Raw genomic sequence first — 27734 nt, 5'->3', positions numbered from 1 at the left:
CCTCGGATAGAGAACTGGCCATTTTTGCCTCTTATCGGCCGCCGTATCGGCCTTTCAGGACTTAGATTCCACCGGAGTCCGACTGCCCGGCCATTTAACCTCGGGACTTACGGGGAGGAATTTTATGTTTTGGTTTGTTTGTTTGTTGTTGTTGTTTAACCCCACATATGCACTCTAGATGTCAGTGGAGCCACGCCCCTCCCCCCTGCGCTTGAAATCCTGGGAACGAGGCAGCCCGATGGCGGTCACGTGACGCCGGCGTCCGGCGTGTCCTAGCCGGACAACCGTCCTGGAGACCGACACTGCTGGCTGCAAGATGGACATCATCTACCCGCTGGCGGTGCCCAAGGGGCGCCGGCTCTGCTGCGAGGTGTGCGAAGCCCCGGCCGAGCGGGTGTGCACGGCCTGCACGGTCACTTACTACTGGTAGGCCCTGAAATGTGGCACCTGGGTGCCTTGCTTGAGCTGTAGCATCGGCTCTGCCGGGCAGCCCTCAAGGCGGTTTCGGGACAGATTTCTCTGTCTGCCTCTTCTCCCACTGACCCATTGGCTACCTGAGGTTTTGTTGACCATCTTCTGTGCGCTATGCATTGTTCTAGCAGCCGAAGTTACTGGAGGAATACTTGGTGATCTGTACCCCTTAAAGATCTAACATACCCATGCGGAAGATAGATAAGTAAACAAATTCACAAAAAGGAAAGATCATTTTAGAGAGTCAAAAATGCTGTGAAGACAAAGGAAATGTGTTGGGAGTTTGGACGGATGGCCTTCCTAAGGGTAGATACTGATTTGAGGATAAAAAGTAGGAATAGCTCGGGATGGAAGTGCTGGAGGTAGAGTAAGGCTCTGGAGGGCAGATTGGTGTGCTTGAGGAATAACCAGAAGTGCGCAGCCACGGTGCTGAGAGTGTGGGGAGGTGAGTTTTCATTTATTCAACCTAACATCCCCTGACTTTTGCTTCCAATCAGACCCTACGTGGGACCGGAGATAAACAGCTAAGTTGCTGATGTCCAGAAACCTAGTCCAGAGCGGACTATCTTGTTTTTGAAGTCATTATATAGACCCTGCGTGACAAGTACTGTTACTCAGGTTGTGCTGTTTCCTGGGACCTCAGAGGATGGAAGCATGGTGACTGGGGCAGATATCTGGAAAAGTTCTCTGAATAAATAATGTTTGAGATGACTCTTGAAAGATCAGTAGGAAATTGCTAGGTGAATGAACAACGAAGAAAGAAGGGCAGGGTACTCCTGGCCTCCAGGTCTGCTTCGGTAAACGGTGAAAGAACAGTTTGTTCAGAGCTGAAGTAGAGAAAGTAGTAGTGGAAGAAGAAGCAGTCACTGATTTTCAAACTGCAGACTAGACCCAGGAGCAGGTCAAGAATAAATCAACAAACATTTTAGGGGAAAAAGTAGAATAAAATAGAAAGTATCACAGTAATCCTACTTGAATTGTTTCTTGAAACTTTCTAGTGTTTTATGTGGTGTTTGTAATGATTAAATATTTCTTACTAAAAAGAAAGTTTAAAAACCATTGTGATAGGTAGGAAGAAGAGTTTAAACCAAGAAGACAGAGGTTAGGGCCACATGGTGACATGAGGTCAAGAAGTTTGGAATTTATCCTCTGGGAGGTTTTGACAGGCTCTCACTTGTGTTAAGGAAAGATGACAGGTAGCAGTGTGGAAGATAAATTCAGGTAGACCCTGAAGGCTGCAAAAATGATCAAGAATTTGTTGCAGTGGTCCCAGTGGAGAGTGAATATACTCCTCAGATTGAATTAAGTGTCCTCAGTGCTCTCAACCGCTCTCTATATATTCCCTATCCTAAAACTTGTGACACAGATTGAAATCAGTCATTTAATAGTTTGTATTCCAACTAGGTCTGTATATCCCATGAACGGAGGGATGGCATCTGTGTTTTCTTTGCTGTTTCTTCAGTGCATTTAGAATACAATTCAGAGTTTGTAGGAGAAACTATAAAGCACTGGTCAGCTCTCTACCTGCATCTCCTACCACACTCATCCTCTCTTCCTTGATGCAATTACAGAGGTTTTCTTTCAGTTCTGATTTCCTAAGTCCTTTCCTCCCTCCGTTTCTTTGCCTAGGCTGTCCTCACTACTGGGAACATCCATTTCAACCCCAGATATTCCTGGAGCCCTCTCATCCTTCAGTTCTCAGAAATGTTATTTCTAAAAAAAAAAACAAAACAAAAAAACGTTATTTCTTCAGAGAGGTCTTTCCGAAAATACACTTCGCTTATTTTTCTGTCTCACCTTTTCTTCATTTTTCCTGTACTTCTGTATTTTGTGATTGCTTGTGTAATATCTATCTTTTACTGAACCTACTGGTCCACATTCCAGGCACTCAGTGATCATTTGTTGAATAAGCAAACTTCTGAATGGATAGTAAACCTATTAACACAGAGAGATATGGTGGTGGGTGATGGATTGGGTTGGGGATACAGAGTTTGAGGGTCTTCAAGTCACTTGGAAGAGATGGCTAGTGAACAACTTCATGTACAGCCCTGGCACTCAATGGAGAGATTGGAGTCCTTTGGCTGGTATGACCTTCTACCTCTTTCCCTCACCTTCATCCCTACACCCAGAAATAATTCCTTCTTCCTCTCGCTCTGTACTCTCGGTTGACTCTTATTTCCCTTTTTCATTTCAGTTGTCGGCAAGTGTGTTAGGTCAATTTTATTGTGTTCCGTTAATGCAGGGTATTACATTGAATGCATATTGAAGGACGGCCATTCATGTGCTGTCTTATGATCTGCATCATACCCATCTGTGTATAACCTACAGTCTCTTGCAAAGTGTCTTAAAATAGTTGAAACTAAATTTTTGATGAATGCTTAAATAAATCATTATTTCCTATGCCCTTATCCACCATTATTTCCTTTCTTCTCTTTCACTGCTTTTAATTCTCTTTAAGGCCTTCTCCTCTCCCTCCACCCCACCCTGCCTCTTTTCTCCAGATTTCTCTATCCTTGTATCCTGGCAATTTCAGGATTTTTCCATAAAATAAAGCTGAGGTAATTGTTCTATATCTCAGAAATGGGAGCTTTAATACTCCTCCCCCACAAGGTTTTTGTGGTTGAATGTAAAGCATGTAGCATCATGCCTGCGACCAAGTTGGCACTCAATATTCTTCTTGTTCCCATTTAAGGAGCAGGAAAGACAGTCATTTGGAATTTGTGAAATTTTTTTTTCCTTTTTCTGCAAAAGAGTTTCTTTCCCCGTTGTAAATGTAACTCATGCTCACCATAGAAAACTTGAAAATATAAAAAATAAAGAAGAGAAGTAATCCATAATCTCACAACCCAGAGATTAATAACCTGACATTTTGATCAATTTCCTTATCTTCTTCTCCTGTCCGTATATCTGTTTTATACACTCTGTAATCTTACACATATTGTTCTGTATTGGATTGTGAGAATGTTGCCAGGGAATTGAACATTTGTAAGAAAGGATGGTTTTATTAAAGTACACACTGAAACATTACAGATGGTAAAAGAGGCTTGTACTATAGGTGAGCAAATCATAGCATATAGATAAGAGTAATTTGAAAAAAGTTTTCCTTTTATTGAACTTACGGGGCACAAATTAAAATGCTTTCACTGGCCAGGAAGAGAAAACAGCAGTGAAGTGGTACTCATTAGTAGGAGACAGTAGGATCTGTGGTAAACTGCAGAATGAATGTCCTGCTTAATAACATCTAAATTCAGTTTTAAAAACAGGATAATAGCCAAACAAAGCACATTTGGCTCACAAGCTACTTGATCGTGAGCCTTGACTGAAAGCATCATTTTTCAGCTCCTTTATGCATGACCCTGTGTTGGGTGTTAGGGGTGGGGCAGATGACTAAGGAAATAACAAATAGGGAAACAAATAAAATGAATAAGGAAAGAGCTCATGCATATATAAATAATGCTCATTTTATTTGGAAAAGCAAGATACGTCAAATGCTCTCAGTGGAACAAAAGTCTGGGTAGTTAAGTACTATTTCCATTGCTCACACAATTACTCAAGAAGCCCTTATTTAATAAATACCCTATGGAACTCAACTATTTCTATATCCTGGCTGTTAAGTGCTTTTATGGATTTGTTTACAATAATTCTCTATTTAAAAAAATTTAATGGTTTTATCATTTCTGTGATAGCAGCTGCAGTTTATGAAAAAAATACTTCAGTGACGACTGGGTGGCTCAGTCAGTTAAGTGTCTGCCTTCAGCTCAGGTCGTGATCTCAGGGTCCTGGGATCAAGCCCCATGTCAGGCTCCCTGCTCAGCAGAGATTCTGCTTCTTCCTCTCTCTCTGACCCTCTTCCCTGCTTGTTTGTTTAAAATATATATATAAAATATATTTATTATGCTATTATATTTATAAAAATATATTTACTTATATATGTATATATATTATATTTATATTTATATATACACACACATATACATGCACACACTTTATTCCATTTCTGTTGTCCCAGAATAAGGAAGGAGAGAGAGTGCTTGAACAAAAGTATATGTTGTCTATGACTGCTTTTCTGCTACACCAAAAGAGTTGAATTTTTGCAACAGATACCATGTAGTTCTCAAAGCCTAAAATATTTACTGTTAGGCCCTTAACAGAAAAACTTTGCTGACCCTGTGCTTGGTTATTGTTACCAGTTTTAGAATATGTATAATTGGAATCAAACAGTTAACTTAAGCACATTTGAGTAAAAATATACAGTAGGCAAAAGAAATGCAAAAACTCATGATTTATGTATCCAGCAACAGAGTCTCAAAATGCATGAAGTAATAACTGTCAGACTGAAGGGAGAAATAAATAATAGTTGAACACCTCAACTTTTTCCAGTTTTCCACTGTCAATAATGAACAGATTAGAAAGGCGATACGAGGCTTCAACAACACTATAAACCAACTAAACCTAACAGATGTCTATAAGACACCACCACCAACAGCAGAATATACATTCTTCTCAAGCACATATGGAACATTCTCCAGGATAGACCATGTGTTAGACCATAAAGCAAGTCTCAGTAAATTTATAAGGATTGAAATTATACAAAGTATGTTCTGGAACCACAGTGGAATGACATTAATCAATAACAAGGAAATGTGAGGAATTTATGAATACCTGGAAATAACTGTTTTAAACAACCAGTAGGCAAAAAAGGAAATTACAAGGGGAATTTGAAAATGCTTTTGAGATGAAATGAGAACAAAAACACAAATATTAAAACATACAGCATGCAGTGAAAGCAGCACTCGGAAGGAAATTTCTAGCTATAACACATACATTATAAAAGAAGGAAGATCTCAAACCTAGCCTTCCACACTAAGAAACTAGTGGAAGAAAAGCAAACTCAACACAAAGCTAGTGGAAGGAGGAAAATATAAAAGATTAGAGCAGAGATAAGTGCAATAGAGAATAGAAAAGCAATAGAGGATCAACAAAACCAAAGCTTAACAAAATTGACAAACCTTTAGCTAGATTGACCAAGAACAGAACACCCAAATTACTATTATTCAGAAATGGAAGTAGGGACATTGCTAGCAACTTTGCAGAAATAAAAGATTATAAGAGAATACTATGTACAGTTGTATGCCAACAAATTAGAAAACCTAGATGAAATATATTCCTAATATGACACAAACTACAAAACTGACTCAGGAGAAAAAGAGTGTCTGAGTAGATCTCAGATATTAAAGAGTAGCTAGCAATCAAGAACTTCCCACAGAGAAAAGCCCAGGACCAAATGACTTCAGTGGTGAATTCTATCAAATACTTTAAAAAGATTTATTACCGGGGTGCCTGGATGGCTCAGTGGGTTAAAGCCTCTGCCTTCGGCTCAGGTCATGATCCCAGGGTCCTGGGATGGAGCCCCGCATTGGGCTCTGCTCAGCGGGAAGCCTGCTTCCCTCTCTCTCTGCCTGCCTATTTGTGATCTCTATCTGTCAAATAAATAAATAAAATCTTAAAAAAAAAAAGATTTATTACCAATCCTTCAAAAAGTCTTCCAAAAAAATAGAAGAGGAAGAAAAAATCCCCAACTCATTTTATGTAAGGCCAGTGTTATACCAGACCAGACAAAAACATCACAAGAAAAGAAAACTACGGATCAATATCCCTCGTGAATATGGATGCAAAAAGTCCTCAACAAGATACTAGCAAGCCAAATCCAACAGCATATAAAAAGGATTATACTTCATGACCAAGTGGCGTTTCTCCCAGGAATTCAAGGTTGGCTGAACATACTAATACCAATTTAAGACTTCATCTTAACAGAAGATAAAAACCGCATAATAATCTCAATAGATACAGAAAAAATATTTGATAAACTCCAGTACCCTTTGTGATAAAAACAAATTAGGGATAGAAAGGAACTTTCATAACTTGGTAAGAGGTATCTATGAATAACCTAGAGGGTAATACAAAACTAACATAATTCATGATCAAAGACAAAGTTTTCCCCCCTAAAATCAGGAATGAGACAAGAATTTTGCTTTCATCACTTCTATTCAATACTTCTAAAAATCTAGTTGGGGGAATTAGGCAAGACAGTGAAATAAAAGACATCCAGCTTGGGAAAGAAGGAGTAAAAGTACTTCTATTTTGCTGATGACATGATCTTCTGTAGGGAAATCCTTAAAGAACCTGTGAAAAAAGCACAACGAACTATTAGAGCTAATAAACGAATTCAGCAAGGTTACAGAATTCAAGATCAATGTGCAAAACTCAGTTATATTTATACATGCTAACAGTGAACAATCTGAAAATGAAATTAGGAAAGCCATTCCATTTACAATAGCATCAAAATAAATAAATAAATAAATTTAACCAAAGAAGGGCAAGACCTATACACTGAAAACTAAAAAAAAAAAAAAAAAAAAAAAAAAAAAAAAAAGATAAAAGACATAAACAAAAAAAAAAAAAAAAAAAAAAAAAAAAAAAAAATTGAAAGAGATTAAAGACCTACATAAATGGAAAGATATTCTATATTCATAGTTTAGAAGACTTAATAGTAAGATAATAACACTTCAAATTTCAAATTGATCTATTGATTCAATGCAATTCCTATCAAAACTCTTTTTTGTATAAATGGACACACTGATCCTAAAATTTAAATGAAAAGACAAAATACACAGAAGAGCTAAAAAGTCTTTTAAAAGAACAAAGCTGGGATGCCTGGGTGGCTCAGTGGTGGGTTAAGCCATTGCCTTCAGCTCAGGTCATGATCTCAGGGTCGTGGGATCAAGTCCCACATCGGGCTCTCTGCTCAGCAGGGAGCCTGCTTCCCTCTCTCTCTCTTTCTCTGTCTGCCTCTATGTCTACTTGTGATCTCTCTCTCTGTCAAATAAATAAATAAAATCTTAAAAAAACAAACAAAGCTGCGGGGTCCCTGGGTGTCCCAGTGGGTTAAGCCTCTGCCTTCGGCTCTGGTCATGGTCTCAGGGTCCTGGGATCGAGCCCCACATTGGGATCTCTGCTCAGCAGGGAGCTGCTTCCCCCTTTCATTCTGCCTGCCTCTCTGCCTACTTGTGATCTCTCTCTGTCAAAAAAATAGATAAAATCTTTTTTAAAAAATAAAAGAACAAAGCTAGAGTACTGATACTTTTCAATTTCAAGTGTTACTGCAAAGAGGCACTAATGAAGACTGTGGTAGTGGCATAAGGATAGACATATAGATGAATGGACTAGAACTGAGAGTCCAGAAATATGCTTGTATATTTATGGTGACTAGATGTTCAACAAGGGTACCAAGACCATTCAACTGGTAAAAGAAGGGTCCCTTCTGGATGATGGTGGGATAACTGCATAGCCACATGCAAAAGAATGAATTTGGACTCCTCCCTTTCACCATAGAAAGGGCTAAATGCAAGAGCTAAAAGCAAAACTTTCAGAAGGGAACATAGTTGGAAATCTGTGTGATTTGGGATTAGGCAACAGTTTAGCTATGACATCAAAATCACAAGGATCCAAAGAAAATAGATTAGTTGGACTCCACCAAAATTTAAAACTTCTGTGCATCAGAGAACATTATCAAGAAAGTGAAGAGACAACCCACAGAATGGGAGAAAATACAAATCATATACCGGATAAGGATTTTATATCTAGAATATGTAAAAGACTCTTAAAATTCAACAATAAGAAGATAAAAGACCCAGTTTAAAAATGGACAGAAGATTTGAATAAACAGTTCTCAAAGAAGATATACAAATGACCAATAAGCACATGAAATGGCGCTGAAAGTTATTAGTTATTAAGGAAATACAAAATAAAACCACAATGAGAAACCACTTCACACGCACTAAAATGGCTGTAGTGAAAAACGAGAATAACAAGTGCTGGCAAAGATACAGAAAAAGTGAACCCCTCTTGTATTGCTGCTGTGCTGTAGAATGGTACAGCCTCTGTAGAAAACAGTTTGGCAGTCCTCAAAAAGTTAAACATAGAGTTACTATATGACCCAACAATTCCAATCTTAGGTATATACTCAAGAGAACTGAAAGCGTGTTCACACAAAAATTTATACACAAATGTTCATAGCGGCATTATTCAGAATAGCCAAAAATAGAAACAACTCAAATACCCCCCAACTGATGAGTGGGTGAACGTACAGCCATACAGTGGAATATTTACTCAGCCGTACAAAAGAATGTAATACTTATATATGCGATGAAATGGGAGGAACTTTGGTAAGAAACCAGAAACAGAGGGTCACATGTTGTCTGTTTCCATTAATAGTAATGTCCCGAACAGGCAAATACATAGAGAAAGTACATCTCTGGCTTCTGAGCACCAGTGGGTGGAGAAAAGAAAGAACCAGCTAGAGCAAATGGAGTTTCTTTTTCGAGTGATGACATTGTTCTGGAGTTAGACAGGGTGATGCTTTTACAACCTTGTGAATGTATTCAAAACCACTAAATTTAAATTATATTTTGAAATGGTGAATTTTCTATGGTATTTGAGTTAGGTATTGATTTAAAAGTGTAAAAAAGTAATTGGAGAAAGGGTCAGGATCGGGTAATAGATGTGGGAATCAGTCATAGCGGCAGGTATTTAAGGAGTGGGAGTGGATTCTCTGTAGGACTGAGGTCCTGTCCAATAACATATTTAAAAATACTAAATCTGTATGTAAAACTCAGAAAAGCTCCCTACCAAGCTGTCACCGTGTTTCCCTCTGGAGAGCTAAAAATTAGCTGGCTCCGGAGTACAGGCTTACAGTAACGACTTGAGCTCTCCACTCCTCTGCTCCCTTATCTTTGAAAGAATAGCTTTTGTTTTGTTCTCAAAAAGTTGAGTAGTTACTAGCAAAAGCTGCCCTGCTGCCCCGCTGGGATTGGGGATCATTCCTAGCGTGTTCCTGTGAGGGTGCCCCCTGGAGCAGAGGAGACAGTGTCAGTGGTGCTCTCTGGAGCCACACCACACAGCGGCACTCGTTCCTGGAGAACATCTCTAGAGCCTCAGCAAGAGGCTCTTCCTTCCCCAAATAAAAGACCCTCACTTCCATCAGCTGTGATGGCCAGAGATTCTGAAAATGGCCTTAGAACAAGGTTATTAACGAAGCGGAAGAGGAGATCACCCACAGCGTCACCACGTGCCTTTGTAACTTCATTGTGACCTGTGCCTGAAGAGACAGCGGCTTCCCACCCCCACTAGTCGTTACACCACCACAGAACCACATGTAAAAGGAGAGATTTGAGTCAGAAAGGGCTTTGGGTTCCCTGCCTGTTAGGTGTTGGCCTGCCTTTTCTAGTTTTTAGGGCAAGGCCAGTAGGCTGCTAGAATCTCAGGCCAGGCCAAAGGGAAAGATAACGAAGTCGGTGTTTTCGTTGTCAGTGGTGTGGTTCATCAAAGAGCTGACTGGAACAGCATCCATGAGAAGATATGTCAGCTGCTGATTCCGCTGCGCACTTCCATGCCCTTCTACAACTCAGAGGAGGAGCGGCGGCACGGCCTCCAGCAGCTGCAGCAGCGGCAGGTGGGTCCTGCAGGGCTGGGACAGGCTGAGCTCAGGGTCTGCCCCAGACAAAGGGTGTCCCTCATCGGGATCACCAAACCAGAACCTCTTTGAGGACAGAGACTTGGTTTTATGCCTTTATGTCCTCAGTCAGTTGTTCTCCACGTAGTTACTGAATACCTACTGTATTAAGTTCCGAGGACTGCTGTAACAAATGGCGTTACTCCACGCAATGGCTTAAAGGACAGGAATGTCGAAGTCCAAGGTCAAGGGTAGGTGTCAGCAGGTTTGGTTTCCTGAGGGCAGGTGCATCCCTGGTGTCTGAATTTCTTCCAAATTGGATCAGGGGCCACCCTAATGGTCTCATTTTAACTTACTCACCTCTGTAAGGCTCCCTCTCCAAATTCACATTCTCAGGTAATAAGGGTTGAAGTATGAGGGCTTCCACATACGAGTTTCGGCCATAACGTCCATATATGCCAAGTATGTTGATAAGAGCGTAGGAGGCAAAAAAAAAAAAATGGTGTATGAATACACTGATGAATTCATAAAGGAGATTTAAAAACTTCTATTATGGGTGCCTGGGTAGCTTAGTGGGTTAAAGCCTCTCTGCCTTCAACTCAGGTCATGATCTCAGGGTCCTAGGATCAAGCTCCACATCTGGCTCTCTGCTCAGCATGGAGCCTGCTTCCCCGCCCCCTGCCAGCCACCCACACCTGCCTCTTTGCCTTCTTGTGATCTCTCTCTGTCAAATAAATAAATAAAATCTTTAAAAAAATTTTTTTTTTGTTTTTTTTTGAGAAAGGCTTTGAAGCAATGCAGAGTCGACATTCTTTCTGATACTTGGAAAGCAAGATAATTCCAGAAAGAAAGAGAAGAAGTTTCTCTCAAAATTATAACTCAAATAGAAAGTCAGAAAGTTTTAGAATATCTGGAGATATGATAGTTTTGCTAAACTACAATTTTATTACAAACACAAGAATAATATTTATTTAATAACTTTATACTGAGCTCTCATTTATGCTGATCAATGAGCCAAGGTGAAAAGACATTTATTCCTGGACCTCGAGGAGCTCACAACCCAGGTTTCCCTTTTTATTTCACCTATTTGGGGTCTTATGTCCACCTTAGTACAAGCAGGTTAACTAGGTGCCCTTAATCAGCTCATGAGATTGTGGCCCTAGCCCAAGTGTACCTGTGCCCGCCAGCGCCTTTTTGCTTTACACGGTCTCAGATGGTCTAGTTTTTTCTTCCACAGAAGCATTTGATTGAATTCTGCTACACCGTAGCCCAGAAATACCTCTTTGAAGGAAAACATGCAGCTGCTGTTCCCGCAGCTTTGCACTCACTTCGCTTCCGCATGAATGTGCATGGCCTGAGTTCCGTAGAGCTTGTCCCTGCTTACCTGCTGTTGGCCGAGGCAAGCCTTGGTAAGTGAATTGACCTGGGGACCCCCCACCCCGACCCCGGTCCCTTAAGGAGTACTCTATGGGGATCAATCAGTGGCCAAAGGGTACAGACTTGGTAGTGGCTCCAAGATAGCCTTTTATAAAAGAGCAGTGTTGCCGTAAAGTTTGGCACAAGTTGGGGCAGCAGATGTCAACTTTCGGTTCCTACTGACCGAACTCCACTCTAGCTGGCCTAAGGAAAAGGAGGACATTTATTACGACACTGGAGTGTTCCAGGGGGATCGAGGCTTCAGGAGGTCTTAGAACCAGAATGGTGTAACAGTCTCTCTCTCTCTCTCAGTCCTTGTGTCTTGTCCCAGCTTCTATCTCTGCATCTGCTTTATTCACCCTCTCTGCAGACCAGGTTTTTCTGCCCTGTGCCCACCACAGAAGACAGCTACCCTAAAATATCAGATGTAGCTGAATTTCCATGGAATTTTCATGTTCTCCAGGTTCAAGGAAGGTAGAAGAAATAATTAGTATCTGATTTCCAGTGTTAAATTCCTAGAAGAGAGAGTTGTGTTGACTGTTTACCTTTACCTTTGTGTCAGGCTCACATGGTTCAAACGGGATTATAGAAACCTGCTCCTATGGAGGGAGAGGGGAAAAGAACTGTATTTCTCATGCCGTGGATGAGAGTGGGAACGCAGACTCGGCAGAGCTCCATCCCACATGGCGGTTGCTACAAGAAGAGAGTTAACATCTTGGAGGGGAATTAACATTTTTGAGACCTGCAGCATCTTAGTTACTTTCCAACCACTTTTTCCATCTTCATAGCCACGCTATTTTTTAAAAAGCAAACTTTTAAAAAGCAAAACTGTTGGAAATGCAGTACACAGAACCTCTTGAGCTACGTGAGAGTAAGTTGCTTGCCTGATGCATTTCCTAGACATTCTCCATGTATCCACTGTACAACCATCGTCTACTATCGTCTTCCATCATCTACTAAGCCAACCCCGTTCATGCGTCGCCAGTCGTCCCAATCACACCTTGAGAACAGAAGGATACAGTTCAAAATCACGCTTTTCATTTTGCTGCCATGTGTTTTTCGTCTCCTTCATTCTGGAATAGTTTCTCAACCGCTCCTTAACCTGTATGACTCTGACACTTATAAGATTAAAGGCCAAGTGTTCTATAAAACGACTCTCAATCTGGGTTTCTCTGAGTCTCCTCATGGCTGGACTCAAGCGATGTCCCTTTGGCAAGAGTGTCAGAAGACAGGCTCTGTCTGTGTTGTTCGCACCCCATCCTGCAAGCTGGCACATGTTTTCAGTTTGTCCCATTCCTGATGGCACCCAGTTAAGTTAGTTTATTAAGGTGATATCTGCCAGGCTTCTTCTTTGTTTACCTCTTCTCCTTTTTCAACTAATAAGTATTTTATGGGCGGGGAATTCTGAAACTGTGAGTCTACCATTCCATCAGACTTTCAGTATATTCATGTATGCATTTATATCAGTATGAACTCTTGGTTCCCTAGTCTAGTCAATGGATCAATAAACTGTTACTAACTTTAATTTAATGCTTAGGCTATTCCTGCATTTGGCAAGTAGCAGCCCATTCAGACTGGCTTCCGTGTTTCCATGACACATCCCCATTGTTCTTCCATCACCTGCCTGCTTTCTGGAACGTACCTCCAAGGAGCCTTGATTTTTTTTTTTTTTTTTTTAGTGAGAAATGGAATTCAGAAAGCAAGAGTTGTGCACTAGACGTATGTGTTGCTATTGGGGTCAGGTTGCTCCTGTACCTTCTTGGGGGACAGAGGGAATTTGTATAAATATAATAATGTATACACACATTACATCTAAATTCATCTTCACTTAATCTCTCTCTAGACAGAGAGAGATATGACATACCAGTACTTCTAAATTCAGTCCAACACCACCACAGGGTTCAGTCTGATTTCCTCCCATTCTATAGCTGTAGTTCTCTGACAGTGAGAATGCTGGCTTCCTTTTTCATTAATGTATTTATATGTTTCATCAGTTCCCCTGTATGAGCCAATCTCCCATCCCCGAGCCTACTTTTTCCCCTTGCAGATGCCCTTCTCTCTTTCCATGAGCTCTGACTCCTCATTCAGGGCTGCCTCTTCTGCATGGATCCCCTCCTCACTGGCTTGGGCTCTGACTCCCCCATACCAGGCCACATAACTGCAAGAATGCCCCCCTCACCCCACTCCAGTCTGGCCCCCTGTTTCAGACTGCCCTCCACCAAAACTACTAGGAAGAGCACCGGGCAAGGAAATACAGCCTAGGTTCTGTGTATTTCTTTTTTTTTTTTTTTTTTAAAGATTTTATTTATTTATTTGACAGAGAGAAATCACAAGCAGGCAGAGAGGCAGGCAGAGAGAGAGGAGAGAGCAGAGAGCCCGATGCGGGCCTCGATCCCAGGACCCTGAGATCATGACCTGAGCCGAAGGCAGCGGCCTAACCCACTGAGCCACCCAGGCGCCCGGTTCTGTGTATTTCTGATACTGACTAGCTGTGGGATTTTGGAAAAGTTCACCCTGGCCTGAGTCTTATCATTCTTATCTGGATTATTGCCTGTTAACTGGACTCTTCACCTTTTTGGCCTCCTTCCAGTCTGGCCTCTACACAAAATGTGGGTCAAATCCCTCTACCAAAGAAAAACCAGATTACCTAAGCAGCCAATGGGGTGCAGCTTGGTCCGGCCTTCAAGAGTCTTGTCACCTCATCTTACATCTTCTCTCCCTTCTGGTTACACTGCCTTCTCTCTTCCTGTTCTGGAAGGCTCTTCTTGAGCCACGCTCCCTGCCTCTCCTCCACCCCCCTCCACCTAAATAACTCCTATTCATCCTTAAGACCTTAGCTCAAGAGTTACCACCCCCTTGTCTGGAAGCCTCTCAAGCCCCCAGACTGGACCAGGTTTCTTTTTAAGTACCCCCCCTTAAAAACCTCTTCCTCTCTTGTGGGCACTTATTTCAATAATAATTCTATATCCAGAGGCACCTGGGTGGCTCAGTCGGTTAGGCATCCAACTCTTAGTTTCGGTTCAGGTCATGATCTAGAGGTCATGAGACTGAGCCCTACATCAGGCTCTGCACTCAGCAGGGAATCAGCTTGAAATTCTTCCCCACTCCATCGCCCTCTGCCCCTCCCTTATCTTGCACGTGAGCTCTCTCTAAAATTAAATAAAATCTTTTTAAAAACCCAAAATACTACTACTAATTATTCTACATCCACAGATGAGATTACTTAATTAAAGTCTCTCTTTCCCACTAGACTATAAGCTCAGGGAGAGCTGGAACTGTCCCTATTCTTACTCATCAGAGTGACTTCACACCCAGAATAGCTCTTAGCACAGAGGAGGTGCTCAGAAACTCTTCTCATAAAACCTGACATCTGGTGGGCACTGTAAAAGCATTTGGTGAATCTGAGTCCCCTTCACAGAATTGTTTTGAGGATTAAATGAGTTTGTGTGTAATGAACATGAGAGTGCTTTGCAAGCTGGAAAGCCCCGTCTAAATGAAGTTCTCATTATACCTCCCCCAGTCATTGAGAACCTTGCCAACCTTTTTGAAAGTCTAAATAAATCACATTCGTTGTGCACATGTCTCTTCCTCATCTAAGAGATTCCTGCAGACTGGAGTGGAAAAAAATAAGAGGTATTTAGCCTTTTCTTTTCTTTTTTCTTTCCTTTTTTTTTTCTTTTTCTTTTCCTTTCTCTTCTCTTCTTTTCTTTTTTTTTCCCCTCTTTCCCTTCCCTTCTTTTCCCTTCCTTTCCTCTCTTCTCTTCTCTCTCTTCTCTCTCTCTCTCTTTTGGTAAAACTTTGGAATTTTAATCAACTAGAGATGCTATTTTCAGTAACACTTCAAAGAACTGCCTTACTCGTGGCTCAGTCATTCAACATCTGCCTTTGGCTCAGGTCATGATCTCAGGGTCCTGGAATCGAGCCCTACCCGGGGCTCCCTGCTCAGCGGGAAGCCCGCTTCTCCCTCTCCCACTCCCCCTGCTTGTGTTCCCTCTCTCGCCGTCTCTGTGTCAATTAAGTAAATAAATAAAATCTTTAAACAAACAAACGTAAAAGAGCCGCCTTACTCATCTTCCCCCACTCCAGTCAGGATTTTGGAACCAGGGAATCTGGGTTCAAATTCCAACTCTTTTTTTTTTTTTTTTTTAACTTATTGACTTACTTTAGAGAGAGAGCACGAGTGCACGTACCAAAGCACACCCACAAGTGCGGGGAGAGGCCGAGAGAGATAATCTCCGAGTGGACTTCCTACTGAGCGCAGAGCCCATCAGAAGGCTCTATCTCACAATCCTGAGATCATGACCTGAGCTGAAATCAAAGGTCAGATGTTTCGCCAACTGAGCCACCCAGGGACCCCTCCAGCCCTTTCTTTACTGGTTGGGTGACACTAGCTATCAAACTCTTCTTACTAAGTGCTCTTCCTTCTGCCTGGAATGCTTTTTCCTCTGTTATGTATAGCTGGCTTCTTTCCAATCATCAGGTATCTACTTAAATATCACCTTCTCAGAGAGGTGTTCTCTAATCATCCAATCAAAGTAGGTTTCTTCCTGCTTTTTTGGATGACTGTATTCTGTTCCTTTCCTTCCTAGCAGTTTATTTTTCTTTGTTTATTTTTTTAAGCTTTTATTTATTTATTTGACAGAAAGAGAGCACAAGCAGGGGGAGCAGCAGTCAGTGGGAGAGGGAGAAGCAGGCTCCCCACTGAGCAAGAAGCCCGATGTGGGACTTGATGCCAGGACCCTGGGATCATAGCCTGAGCTGAAGGCAGAGGCTTAACTGACTGAGCCAACCAGTTCCGGTATTATTGTATTTATTTCCCTTTATTATATGCTCCTTGTGGTCAGAGATCAAGTCTGTTTTGCTCACTAGAATGCATCTAGCGAAGTGGTAGAGATTCTAAATTAGATGAATGCGTTGCGTGGTTGGACAAATGAATGAAGTTTCCTCCTCTGTACATTCCTCCTCAGATATTTATCTCACAGGGTTGTTGGCAGACTTAGATCACAGACGCAAATGGCCTAGCATAGTGTGCCTCCAGCAAACAGCGGGCCCTCAGCAAATGCGAATTCCTCCTCCTTCCCCTGGGTGCCTCCCAGCCTCACAGATAATTAGATAATTATCTCTGACTGCTTTGTGCTGTGCTCCTTTGCTTTCCTCATCAAGCCTTCTGAAATCTTCCCCCTTCACGTCTCTCAGATCAGGGGCTAGCTCAGGGTAGGCCTGTTGTCTCGCCCTGCAGAGCAGAGCCCTTACTCCTTAACTGGCTATCCTTTCTCTTTCTCTTCCATACGCTAACGCTAGTAACGGGACCCTTTAGGACAGTCTCCCTTCCTTTGGCAACTTTGTGTACCTAGTCCCTCCACTCCATCCCTATACCTGTCCAGGCAAGCTGTGTAGGAAAGTCACACCTAAACTTACCCACTCACCGACCAGTCTAAGTTCCGGCCTGCTGGGAGCAGCACATTCCTCCTGCCTCACTATACCCACTCTCTGGCTTTAGGGCCTTAAGGTCTTTTTTCTCCCAAGTATGTCTGTTCCTTTGGGATGCTTGTGCAGTTGCTGGTTCAGCTTGGCCTTGGGGCCTTCCTTCTTTGGCATTGCCTTCTTGAAGGGGAAATGCACGATGAAGGTGAGAAGTTTCCACTACATGTCTGCGCCCCCTGACAGTTTTCTCCCCACCTAAATAACCTTTGCTGAGAGTCATTTGCTCGGTCCGAAGCTCTTATATTATATAGAAAATCCAGATGGAAGATGTGACTTGTCATGGTTGCATGAGCCAGGATCCTCGGCCTCCGCCTCTTGCTTCTAATCTAGTATTTTCCCATTTTAGTTGGAACCTCAGTCATGGGAACTTGCTTCTTTCCTCCCTTCGATTGCTTCTTCAGCTTTCCTCCTTTAATTCCGTGACCTGTGATTGCAGCTCGGGTAAGTGATGTGAGCCAGGCCTGGGAGGGAGGACACGCAGAACCAAGACTGACTTATGAGGGCTTTGTGTCCTCCTCTCCTGACCTTTCCTGGCACCCCCCACAGGAAATACCTCCCACCCAGAGCATACCTCCTGCGATGCAGAAGGCTGGCGGAGTAGCGACCTGTCCAGCTCTTACAGCCTCCCAAGGAGGCAAGCAGGGAGGCAGGAAACTGTTATGCATCTTTACAACCAAACAACAGTTTAAGTGTCAACAGTATTTGAATATTAGAAATAAAGGTGCCTTTTACTTGGGAACCATGTGTTGTCCATTCTAGCCCATAAATGTCTCTTCTGTATCAGCCCCATCTTCACTCACTGCCTTAGTTCAGGCTCTTACCAGTCCTTGCCTGAACTCTTTCAAAAGTCCTCTAGCGAGTCTTTCACTCTACGTCCTCCCCTCTCATCCCTCCTCCACCCTGGCTCCTGGGGATCCTTCTAAATCGAAATCCAATTCCCTCCCCCTTCCTGAAAATCCTCCAGTTCTTACCCACATGCATCCCGCTCCTTGGCACAACTCACTAAGCCCTCCAGCCTTCTGTCACTTGTCCCCGGACTACCTCTTCAGCCTTGTTTCCTGCCACTTGACCCCTCACACTTTGTGCTTCAGCATCGTGGTTCTCTAAACACAGCCCACTCTTGCATATCTCCATGGTTCTGCATCTGTGTTACCTCTGCCCGCATGCCCGCCCTCCCTTATCTGTCGGGAAAACTTCTATTCATCCTCAAAACTCAGCTCAGGGGCACCTGGGTGGTTCAGTGGGTTAAGCGTCTGCCTTTGGCTCAGGTCATGATCCCAGGGTCCTGGAATTGAGCCCTGCATTGGGCTCTCTGCTCAGCAGGGAGCCTGCTTCCCACCCTCTCTCTCTGTCTGCCTCTCTGCCTCCTGTGATCTCTCTCTGTCCAATAAATAAATAAAATCTTAAAAAAAAAAAAAACAACCCACAAAATTCAGCTCAGATTTTCTGGTCTCAGTTCAGCTGCTATAATGAATACCACAGACTGGGGGCTTAAACAAGAAACAGTTATTTCTCACGGTTCTGGAGCCTAAAAGTCTAAGATCAAGGTATCAGCAGATTCGGTGTCTGGTGAGGGCCCCCTTCTGGATTTGGAGACAGCTGCTTTCGCACTTATCCTCATATGGCAGAGAAAGGGGTCACCCCTCTTGTATCTCTTCTTCTATAGCACTAATCCCATTCATTGTGTAACCATCACTACAGCTCATGAATCCACTCTCATGACCAAATTACGCCCCACATCCAAATACCATCACTTTGGGGATCAGGGCTTCAACTATGTGTTTTGGGGGCTACAACATTCAGTCCATAGCACTGGCCTCACCTCACCCCATTCCATTGCCCCTCTCCAGCCCATCCATAGAATTAAACACCTCCTACTCTCTACCACCTCGAAACCTTATGATGCTACTATTACTGCACGTCTGCTATGTTATAAATATATTTTCACCCATGCATTCCCTAAACCCAGCTATAAGGACAATGCCTTTGATTCATCTTGGAATCCTCATCTCTCAACACAAGGCCTGGCACATAAAAGATATTAAGTATAAGTGATACATGTACTTATAACTGAGATACAGTTCACATACATAAAATCCACTCTTTTAAAAAGTATAATCTTGGGGCATCTGGGTGGTTCAGTGGGTTAAAGCCTCAACCTTCAGCTCAGGTCATGATCCCAGGGTCCTGGGATCGAGCCCCACATCAGGCTCTCTGCTCAGCGGGGAGCCTGCTTCCTCCTCTCTCTCTGCCTGCCTCTCTGCCTGCTTGTGATCTCTGTCTGTCAAATAAATAAATAAAATCTTTTTTTAAAAAAAAGTGCAATCTTGTGGTTTTAGTATATTCACAAGATTGTGTAACCATCACTACATCTAATTACTGAACATTTATTTACCCCCGAATGGACCCCCATACCTATATTAGTATTCACACTCCATTCTTCTTCCCCGCAGTCCCGGGGCCACTATTTTCTGTCTACGGATTTCCTATCAATGGAATTGTACAATATGTGACCATTTGTGTCTGGCTTCTTCCTTTTTTATGAAATGTCTTCAAGGTTTACCCTGTTGTTCCATATGTCTGTATTTCATTCCTTTCTGTGCCTCGTAATATTCCACTCCATGGGTATGGATCGACCACATTTTGTGTATCTACTAATCAGCTGATGAGCATTTAGGTTGTTTCTATTTTTTGGCTGTTGGCTGTTGGCTGTTGGCTGTTATGGCAAGGCTGCCATGAATGTTCACGTGCAAGTTCTTGTGTGTCAATAAATGTTTGAGTCAGTGAACAAGGGAGTGAATGGGTGCTGACTCACATTTCATCCTGTGTCCTCTGGCCGGAATATGAATTGTAACCTTCTTTACTTCTTTTGGGCAGGTCTGGGCCACATTGTCCAAGCTGAGGAGTATCTATCCCAAGCCCAGTGGACAGTCCTCAAATCAACTGAATGTTGTTCTGCCACCCACTCTTTACTGCATCGGAACCTGGGACTTCTCTATATAGCTAAAGAAAACTATGAAGAAGCCCGTTATCATCTGGCCAATGATGTAAACAAGCTAAATTATAACATCTGAATGTTTCTGGGAACAGCTATGCTTAGTTTTGATCTTTTTTTTTTTTTAAGATTTTATTTATTGATTTGAGAGAGAGAAAGAGCATGAGTCTGGGGAGAGGGGCAGAGGGAAAGGGGAAGCAGACTCCCCGCTGAGCAGGGAGCACCACGAGGGGCTCGATCCTGGGACTCCGGGATCATGACCTGAGCCTAAGCAGACGCTTAACCGACTAAGCCACCCAGGTGCCCCTGTTTGTTTGTTTTTCTATTTGAGCATTTCTCTAAAACTTTCTGTTGACAGCTGACTGCTGAGGTAGTCCCAAGAGCACAGTTCTAACAACCTGAGTTCTAACCTTTCCACTTCCTGGCTGTGCATCCTTGGCCAGATCACGTCACTTCTCCAAGGTCGATTGTTCTGAGTACAATAAACGTAGAAGAGCACAGTTGTTAAGAGAAGGGCTTTACTTCTACTCTTGAACATACTGTTGGACAAATTATTTTACCTCTTTCATCAAGCATAGACAGAAATCATTCAATAGCGTATGTCTCATTGGGTCATTGAAGAGACTAATAATAGAGCACTGTATATGCAGAAATTTGCTATCAGTTTTACACATAATATCAATGTTTCTATGTCAGAGTGTGGTTGTTCAATTTAAACCAGCTGTTTGTATATGAACGTTCTTTATAAACTGTAAAACTATGTACAAACATTAGATAAGATGATGGTGAAGGTGATGATGGAGCAGTTCCTCCAAAATTTAATGGAGGTTTCTATAAGGATTTCAGTGGTGGACAATATGACCAGAGAGAAAAGTTCCTGAGCCTGAAATCTGGATGAGATTAGGGTCAGAATTCAGTCTTAGCACCAGTTGGTTCTCTGTTTAGCCTCTCCACTGGGCAGCCTCCCCCGGGTTGCCTCCACTGCGCAATGTCCATAAATCCACTGGAAACATTCTTGTGCTGGTTAGTCTCCATATCCCTTTACCCCAAATCCATTCACTCCTCTACTGTGCCCCGGGAGTCTGACCTCTATGGACTACACAACCCAGAACCCATTGCCTTCTGGCTTCTGTTGGATTTAGAGAGTGAGAGGCATGGCAGGGGAGTATTTGTTGGGAGGAGATAGAGGTTGGGAATCTACTCTCTCTGCTGCCTTTCTGCTCCATCCCAGTTCTGGCAGGGGCAGTATTCCTCCATAGCCACAGCTCCTGGCAGGTGGCTTTCTCCCATAGCTCTCGCTTTTGTGGGCTCTGGTGACCCAATTTCTCCCTTCCTTTTTCAGGAGTCGGGACAGTAATTGTCTCTTCTGTTGATAGACCTGGTGTTTCACTAGCTCTTTTTGGTTCCTTAACCTCTGTATGTCTCTTGAAATAATCCTTTCATTAAACTGTCATCTGGAAGTACTTTGAGGGTGCCATCTATTTCCACCTAGAAGACTGACTAATACACGTCTTCATTTGTGTTTTCTCTGCACTCTCACTTATAATAAATTAAGCAGAGACACAGATTCTGTCTTAGGTTAGGCCACACAGTTAAGAAATGGATCAAGCTCAGATTCTTCAGGCTACCTTTAAAAAAATAAATCATTTCCTAATGGATACATACCATAAAATTCACTCACTCTAAGTGTACAAATGAATGATTCGGAGAAGACTCACAGAGTTGGGCAGCCATCAGCACAACCCAGTTCTAGAACATTCTCATTCTCATCACCCCAGAAGCCCCTCACAACCCCTCTGCAGTTCATTTCTCATTCTGACCACCCCCCTTCACCCCAGGCAACCACTTTGTCTCTATAGATTTTCCTTTTCTGGACATTTAATGTAAACAGAATGACATGTGGTCTTTCCATTTGATTTCTCTCACTTCGCGTAATTACTTTGAGACTCGTCTGTGTTGTCCTATCAACGCTTCATTCCTTCTATTGCTGCGTAGTATTTATCATCTGGAAATACACAATTTGTGTAGCCATTTATCACTTGATGAACACTGGGGATGTCCCCACTGTTTGGGTGTTATTAATACCGCTGCTCTAAACATTTGTATCTGAGTCTTTGTGTGGATACATGCCTTCATTTCTCTTGGGTGTAGTCTAAGAATGGAACTGCTGGGTCATATGGTAACTCACCATTTAACTTTCTGATTTTTGAGAACTGCCAAACTGCTTTTCACAGAGGCTGTATCATTTTCTAGTCTCCCCAGCGCTGTGTGAGGGCTCTGTTTCCTCCCCGTCCTCGCCCACACTTGTTTTCTGCCTCTTTGAGCCATCATGGTAGGTGTGAAGTGGTATCTCATTGTGATTTTATTTTGTATTTCTTTAATGACTAATAATGTTAAGTCTCACTTCATGTGTTATTAGCCATTGGTCTTTCTGAAGACATGTCAATTCAGAGCCTTTGCCCATTTTTTTAGTTTTAATTGGGCTGTTGTAAAAGTTCATTACAAAGTCTAGGTGTACAAGTTCTTTATCAGATGTATGACTTCCCAGGAGAACTAAATTTGCCCCTTCTTCCCTTCTCTATAGATTTATTTTGCCAGTTGTGCATTTGGAACAGAGGACATCAGGACCTCAGGGGGCTACTTCCACCTGGCTAATATCTTCTATGGCCTTAAAAAGTTGGACCTGGCAGACACCTTGTACACCAAGGTGAGCTGGGGAATATGGGAACGGAGCCTTGGTACTTTGGCCTTCTAAGTTACGACTGGTGTCAGACCATTCATGAGAAACTTGAGGCTCAGAGAGATGAAATGACTTGCCCAAGATCACACAGTCTGATACATGATATATTCCACTTTCCTTTCTTCCTGTATCTCCACAAGCAAAATAGTCTAGGCTCAGATCTGGCCTACTCTCCCAACAGGTCTCTGAGATCTGGAGTAAATACTTGAACGATCGCTACCAGGTGCTCTCGCGGGTTCGCATCCAGCAGATAGACTTACTGGGCAAACGATTTGAGACCGACACTGGCCTGGGTAAGTAGCAACTCTCCTTGGAAAGCAGAGCAGTGACTTCATCCTTCCTAATCCACAGGCATTGTCCCCATGAGGAAGAGCCACTGTCCCTGTCGTGGAGCACATCTGTGCCATCTTCTGTATTTTGCTGATGAGGCCACGGAGACGGGAGGAGTCAAAGAGATTCCACCAGTGTTGGGAAAAATTCAGATCCCTGGCACCACACACAGCCTTTCTGGGGGGGATCATCAGGGACAGATGTGGAGAGAGAAAGACCCACCAGAGACCCCGTGATTTCTCCACACCTCTACTTCTGATGTGTTATCCCTCCAAGGCACATAAGCCAGGGTAAACTCTCTGGAGATGTCACACTACTCATTTGTTCTGGTGCCTTCTCCTCTTCCTTTACTGGACAGTGAGCTTCTCAGTGGCGGAGCTGGGTGTCATCCCTGTCTCTGTCCCCAGGCTCAGCAAAGGGTGGGTGCCGCACAGCATCATTCCCTCTGAGCTAGTAAAAAGGGACAGAGGACCTAGTATCTGCTCAAAAGACACATGCAGTATGGTTGATGGGATGGAACCTAGGTGAAATAAAAGGAAATTCCTACCAAATACACATTATATTATAAGCTGAGTCCCAGAAGGAAGAGATGAGTACAGTTGGATGGTGTTGAAGAGGGAAGACTTCTTGCAGCAGAGGTTTTGAGCTAAGATTTTTAAAAATGAACAAATTTGTTGAGTTTTCTCTCATTATAAAAGTGGCTTATGTTAGAGGCACCTGGGTGGCTCAGTCGGTTAAGCATCTGCCTTCGGCTCAGGTCATGACCCCAGGGTCCTGGGATCAAGCCCTGCCTCGGGCTCCCTGCTTCATGGGCAGCCTGCTTCTCCTGCCATTGCTTGTGCTCACTCTCTCAAATAAATAAATAAATGTTTTAAAGTTGTATGTGTTAAAGCAGAAAACTTGGAAATCATAGACATCCAAAGGCAGCCAGCCAACCTTAGCATTATGGTATATGTCCTTTCTGTCTTCTTCTCTAAGCATAGTATCTAAAGAGTGCTTATAAGCACCTGTCCCAAATAACTCATAAGTCAATAAAGGATCATGAGAGTAGGACCTGAAGATGCTCAGAGGAAGAATAAGTGGACTCACTTTGGGGGGGTGAAGCAGAAAGGCCCAGATGCTCAAGCACCCTTGGGTTTGGGAGAGGATTAAGTCATTGGCTGCCCCAGTCCTAGGGGCTCTTGCTCTCCAGCTGAAGCTGAGTGAGACCCAAAGAATCCCGCTGTGACAGCTTCCTGCATTGGGGGCCTAAGAAATCAAGAGTTTGGGACTCTAAAAGAGACAAACCGTAGCTACCCTGAGACCTATGGGGGTGAGCAGGTTTTGTAGAGCTGCTGGAACTGCCGGGCTTCCTACTCACACGTGGTGAGGAACCTGCTGTGCTTTGTCAGTTCCATGCTCACCCTTCAGGGGAGACTCCACAGCCCCCCAAGGCCTGTTTCTTCATTCCAACTTCCTTCTTTTTCATTGCAGATGAAGCCCAGGAAGCAGAAGCCATTCAGATCCTGACTTCAATCTGGAACATTCGAGAATCTACATCTGACACAGCCCCCCAAAAAACGGTCTTTGTTCTGAAAACCCTGTTCATGCTTTACTACCTGATGATGAATTCTTCAAAGGCAAGTGTTCCCAGAAAAGCATCCTGTCGAAAATGGAGGTAGAAATTCCTCTAGTTGAATTTGGCTCTGTTTTGCCCAGTTGCATGGGCTTTTGCCCTCTGAGTAAGCTGTCATTTTAAAGCAGCCTGGATACTCGAGATGTTTCTCATTTGTTGAATCCCACCTGCATCATGGAAACTGCATTGTCTTCTTTCCTAGGGACATGCTCATCACTAGCCTAAGTACTTCCCATGCACTATCTTATGTAATTGTCAGGCCAACTTCCTGAAGTAGGTATTGTATTATTCCCACTTTACAGATAAGGAAACTGAGGCACACAGAATTGTTTGCCCAGTTTTTTTTGGAGGAGGGGAAGTCACAAGAAACAAGGGACAATGCATAATATAATTTCAGATAGTGAATAGCGCTTCAAAGAAAAAGAAAAGCAGGCAAAGAGAGAGACAGAGAGGGAGGCCTGGCTGGAGGAGGCCTTTCTGTGTGAGTGTCATGGAAAATCTAGGATTCCCTTCCCCCCTCCCCCCCCTCTCCCTGTCTTCAGCAAACTTTACTAAGCACCTACTGTATGCCAAGACCTAGAGGAGTTCACAGCCTGCGGGTTATAACTGAGTGTTATAGCGAAGACCAGGGTACCATCTGGGATGGGGTAAGAGTGCTTAGGGAACAGGGAAACATTTCCATTGACTTTCAAAGCTTATACTGGACAAAACCTGTTTCCTCCAGTTCAGGGTTCACTTTTCCACATGAACTCAAGGAAGTCCTCACCCCAAGGCATGGGTGAAAGATGTTCAATCTACAAGAGGTCCTTAGAGAATAGGGACACATCAAGGTTGACACCTCACTTCCTTTAGGTCTTTACTCAGCTGTCTTTTCCTCGAAGCTTTCCCTGGGCCCGCATTGAAAGCTACAAAACCCCACTAACGCCACTGGTGCTTCCCAGCCCCTTTTCTTTTTTTTTTTTTTTTTATTTTTTTTAAAAGATTTTATTTATTCATTTGAGAGAGAGACAGTGAGAGAGAGCATGAGCGAGGAGAAGGTCAGAGGAAGAAGCAGACTCCCCATGGAGCTGGGAGCCCGATGCGGGACTCGATTCCGGGACTCCGGGATCATGACCTGAGCCGAAGGCAGTCGTCCAACCAACTGAGCCACCCAGGCGTCCCCTCAGCCCCTTTTCTACTTTATTTTTGTATTTAACATGTATCCCAATTGAAGATACGATGGTGTTTTACTTGCTTGTATTGTTTATTGCTTCTTCCCACACTGTGTCGGAAGTTCCACGAGGGCGGGAATTTCGACCTGTGATCACAGTACCCGGAACATAGTAGCCATGTAATAAATATTTATTGGGAGGTGCCTGGGTGGCCCAGTCAGTTAAGCGTCTGACTCCAGCTCGAGTCATGACCCTGGGATCCTGAGATCGAGTCCTGCATCGGGCTCCCTACTCCTTGTGGGGAGTGCTGCTCCCCTGCTTGTGTGCTCTCTCTTTCTGTCAAATAAGTGAATAAAATCTTTAAATAAAACAAATAAACAAATATTTAATGGAAGGAAGGAAGGAAGGAAGAGAGGGTGAAGGAAGGAGGAAAGAAGAGCCAGCCCAGAGGCTGTCCCAGGATATCCTTTGAGACCTCCGTCCCAGTGAAAACTCTGGACCACATGCCCCCAGGATGGCCCTTATCACATGGTCTCCCAGAGTTGCTTCAGAGGGTCCCAATGAAGACCCTACAGAGGTCTCACTTTGCTAAGAAGGTGTACTAATTTTTACTTAGTTTGTCAAGCCAGGTGGGTTTTTCTGGTCCCCCATGCCCCAGCCGGCACATATGTGGCTAGCTGTAAGGACCTGGGAGGTGGTCCCAAATTTCCAACAAGAGCTCAGTGGCTGGTGTGAGAAGTGGAGGGGGTCCTTTCCTGTGTTTCTGGGTTGAGCAGAGATGGGGCTTCCCCATGTAAAGCTTTCCTCTGACAATTTCTTTTTGTAACCATGATTCTATTCCAGGCACGAGAATATGCCACGAGAGCCTTCAGTCTGGCCAAAGAACAGAATCTCAGTGTCCACGAACAGGACGCCATTGAAGAGTTACTAAGTCTTATCTCAGCTGAGGAAGCTCATACCATTACTTAGTGACCCATGATCTCAGCACCAGGGGGCTGTTCAAGGGGCTACTGAACATCTAAAATATACCAGTTTGCACAACTGCTTTGAGGTATCACGACTTGCTCACACCCACCTCCCTGCCCTTTTCCCCTGGGCCTGCCCACATAGCCATGTTTTTATTCTTACACAGAATATGTGAGGAAATGTAGTACTTTAGGCATAGAAATCAGTAAAAGTGATCTTTATCATGACCTTTGTACTTGGCTTCCTATGACTTTGTATGACTTTGAGTAATGTGCTCTCAGCTCATTAATATGGTACTTGGAATTAAACCACAAACAGTTTATGTTTACCAGAAGCCATCCAGGTCTTTGCCACAGAAGGGTGTGGGAGATACAGGTATATTAGACCAAAGTTTTCCCATTCTGCTGGAATTAAGTTAGCATTAATGTGAGGTAGATTGTGGTTTAAATGTCCATTGTAGTTCCTAAAGCAATCACCAAGAAAATTACTCTGCAAAATAGTTACAAAGTGACAAATAAATTAAAATGGTGCACTAGGGGTGCCTGGGTGGCTCAGTTGGTTAAGTGGCTGCCTTAGGCTCAGGTCATGATCCAGGGTACTGGGATGGAGTCCTGCATTAGGCTCCCTGCTCAGCAGGGAGTGTTTCTCCCTCTGCCTCTGCCTCTGCTCTTGCTCTCTTTCTCTCTCTGACAAATAAATAAAATTAAAAAAAAAAAAAAAAGAATAACAGATCATGAAAAATAAACGTTTAACAAAGTAAATACTTTGAATGATTACTTGAATGACAGACCATGTCATCAGTTTGTCCAATAGAAAACTTATGTCTTTTCTGGTTTTCATCAATATTGATGGCAATATGATGGAGATAAATATTTCAATAGATTTTAATATATGCCCACACAAACATACAGTTTCGGTAAGTAACAAATGTTTAAATAAATACTAGCAGTCTTTAAAAGCATATGGACAGGGGTACCTGGGTGACTCATTGGGTTAAGCCTCTGCCTTCGGCTCAGGTCATGATCTCAGGGTCCTGGGATCAAGCCCCACGTCGG

The 27734-nt window shown here is 43.1% G+C and overlaps 1 protein-coding gene across 4 annotated transcripts; it reads left to right on the top strand.

Moving 5' to 3' along the window:
- Window positions 1–23: 23 nt before the first annotated feature.
- ZMYND12 (zinc finger MYND-type containing 12) lies at window positions 24–26906 on the top strand. Of its 4 annotated transcripts, XM_059374365.1 has the most exons (8): window positions 24–426; window positions 9841–9982; window positions 11220–11391; window positions 19760–19929; window positions 22462–22584; window positions 22799–22910; window positions 24421–24566; window positions 26557–26906. In XM_059374365.1, the coding sequence occupies exons 1-8, from the start codon at window positions 317–319 to the stop codon at window positions 26680–26682; spliced, it is 1101 nt and encodes a 366-aa protein (XP_059230348.1). In that variant the 5' UTR covers window positions 24–316; the 3' UTR covers window positions 26683–26906. The 4 variants fall into 4 exon arrangements, with proteins under 4 accessions (XP_059230348.1, XP_059230349.1, XP_059230350.1 ...); XM_059374366.1 differs by lacking the exon at window positions 11220–11391 and having other exon boundaries at window positions 24–370; XM_059374367.1 differs by lacking the exon at window positions 11220–11391 and having other exon boundaries at window positions 336–426.
- Window positions 26907–27734: the final 828 nt, after the last annotated feature.

This window comes from Mustela nigripes, chromosome 14 (genome assembly GCF_022355385.1).
Source record: "Mustela nigripes isolate SB6536 chromosome 14, MUSNIG.SB6536, whole genome shotgun sequence".
Classification (NCBI taxonomy): domain Eukaryota; kingdom Metazoa; phylum Chordata; class Mammalia; order Carnivora; family Mustelidae; genus Mustela; species Mustela nigripes.
Note: the sequence above shows the minus strand (reverse complement) of the source record. Positions and strands in the feature narration are given on the sequence as shown.